Source organism: Melampsora larici-populina (genome assembly GCF_000204055.1).
Source record: "Melampsora larici-populina 98AG31 unplaced genomic scaffold MELLAscaffold_205, whole genome shotgun sequence".
NCBI lineage: Eukaryota > Fungi > Basidiomycota > Pucciniomycetes > Pucciniales > Melampsoraceae > Melampsora > Melampsora laricis-populina.
This window is the reverse complement of record NW_006768964.1, coordinates 14,000-16,107: the sequence shown is the minus strand read 5'-3', so window position 1 is coordinate 16,107 and position 2,108 is coordinate 14,000. Positions and strand designations below refer to the sequence as shown.

Sequence of the window (2,108 nt, the reverse complement as noted above, 5' to 3'; positions counted from 1 at the left end):
ACGCTAACGTTGAGACTAGTCTCGAGATCATCACGACTTGATTCTAGAAAAGGCTCATTTGAAATGAGCTAGACGAATTAAAGACTGCAACTCTTAACGGGATTTATCAAATCTAGTCTTGATAGCTCGAAAAGTCGATTTAATCGATTGCTCAGAAGAAACATCGCAAGGAAAGCTATCCGCCTTATAGAATCAATCGTTTGAGAAAATCATTTCCAGGATTAAAGAATGAGTGCTATGAGCGATCGGTTTTGGAAGAAAGAAGAACGTTTACATACCGTTCCTCCTTTCGTTTGTATCTCTCGACTGATTTGTTCCAGTTTATCCTTTGATCGAGCTAAAAGAGCTACAGCATAACCTGCTTGACTAAAGGCGTGACTTACTTTAAAGACAGAAGAGTGAACAATTAAAGTAAAGTAAAGTTAGTCTCAATGATAGAAGTCTTACTTCTGGCAAGATTGATAGAAGAATCACCAGCTGAACCAGTACCATGACCTACACCGACGATGATAGCAAGAGCAGTTGGAAGTTTAGTAATCTTTGACATCGAATAATGTTAATCTTTTCTCACAAGACCATCAATCTATGCTCGATCCTTGATTACCAAAAAAGAAACCACCAAAAAGTGAAAAGGTAATTGAGAGTCAGCGATGATGTCATTATGTGACTTCAAATCTTACATAACCCTTTTATCGTCATCGCCATGAATCCCTGCGATTGGCTGTGAAATGACTTGTTTCCATAAATATAAAGTTTCGCGGTCAAGAGAAACAAGCTGATTGATATCAAACTTCAGTCTTCAAATTTAAATCATCTCATCCCATTCAAAATAATGTCTCGGTCTGCGATTCTCAACTTTTTGACTTTTAAATTTCTCTTTTCATAGCGAGTTTCATTCATCCTTGTCTTTTTGATCGATCTGATTTGATTAGCATTGGTCGTCTCGTCGCAAAAATGATGGGTAGAAAGAAGAAGCCAAAATCATCTTCAACGGCCGCAGTACAACCTGACCGTCATGGAAGCGATCATCCCATTGAGCTTGAGGGTAATCCTGTTCACGAACTTCCCGCGCCTGCGAACCCACGTGCGCGTCCGGTTCACGAACTTTTAGCTTCACGCCCAGTTCATGAACTTGCAGCTTCCAATCCGGTTTACGAACTCCCTGGTTCGACTCCACATTCGGCGCCACTTTCGGGTCCTCCCCTTCATGCTTACGAACTGCCAGCTTCGGAATCAAACTTTAGGCCAAATGTTCGACCTTCAAGAGATTGTTAAGTTAGTGTTTAACCGCATGCTCAGCTTATGTAGATGAACTTCAATCTTTGACATCCGTCCATTTGACACCACTAAAACTCATGTTTCAGACGAAAAGCCAATCTCAGATCGCTCCTGATCGCTCTCGACCTGTCAGAGTCTGGTGTCCAGCTTGAGTTCGCTGACCCTAAAGGCAATATGCCTTCTCAGTTCTATTTCATCCCAAACGAAATCTGCTCACATGTAATTCTAGCACATCTTATTAATATCGAAAAATATCGTCCCATTCAGTTTACCAGTATACACTTTACCTGATGATTGCAGTTGTTTTTACAAGCAGCCTGCTCTATTCCAAGTCGCATTTTTCAATATAAGTATGCATGCTGAGTTCAAAATAATTATCTCCGGCCTGGCTTTCTTTGCTTACCTGATGAGGATGTGGTCAACATCGCCCATGAAGAAGTGTGTTGGTCAGAGAAACAGAATGTCTTGACCTGCTGCAAAGCAATTGATCTTGGCCCCTTCTCGGGTAAAGCAGCAGCAGCAGCAGTCAATCATGAGGATACACGATAAACGGGCCTATGTTATTGAATTTGTATCTCATGAAAGCTCAGCAAGATTAAATGTTAATGATTTGCGAAAAAGAAATGATTGGGTTACACTTGAAGCTTCTGACACGCTAAATCACCGCGACTTGATTCCAAGAATAGCTCCATCAGAAATGAGGCAGAATACTTGAGCTATGCAACCCTTATTGGGACTCAAGTCTTGATAGCATCTGCAGTAGAAGCTATCCGATTTGTGGGGTCAATGAAATTCATATAAAAATTCAACAATCCCGGTAAAACGATCTT

General features: G+C 40.9%; 1 protein-coding gene across 1 annotated transcript; it reads left to right on the top strand.

Annotated features, from left to right (window-relative positions):
* Window positions 1–954: 954 nt before the first annotated feature.
* MELLADRAFT_70139 (uncharacterized protein) lies at window positions 955–1,275 on the top strand (the record flags this gene model as incomplete). The annotated part of the gene is made up of 1 exon (XM_007419466.1): window positions 955–1,275. The coding sequence occupies one exon, from the start codon at window positions 955–957 to the stop codon at window positions 1,273–1,275; it is 321 nt and encodes a 106-aa protein (XP_007419528.1).
* Between the last annotated feature and the right edge of the window lie 833 nt (window positions 1,276–2,108).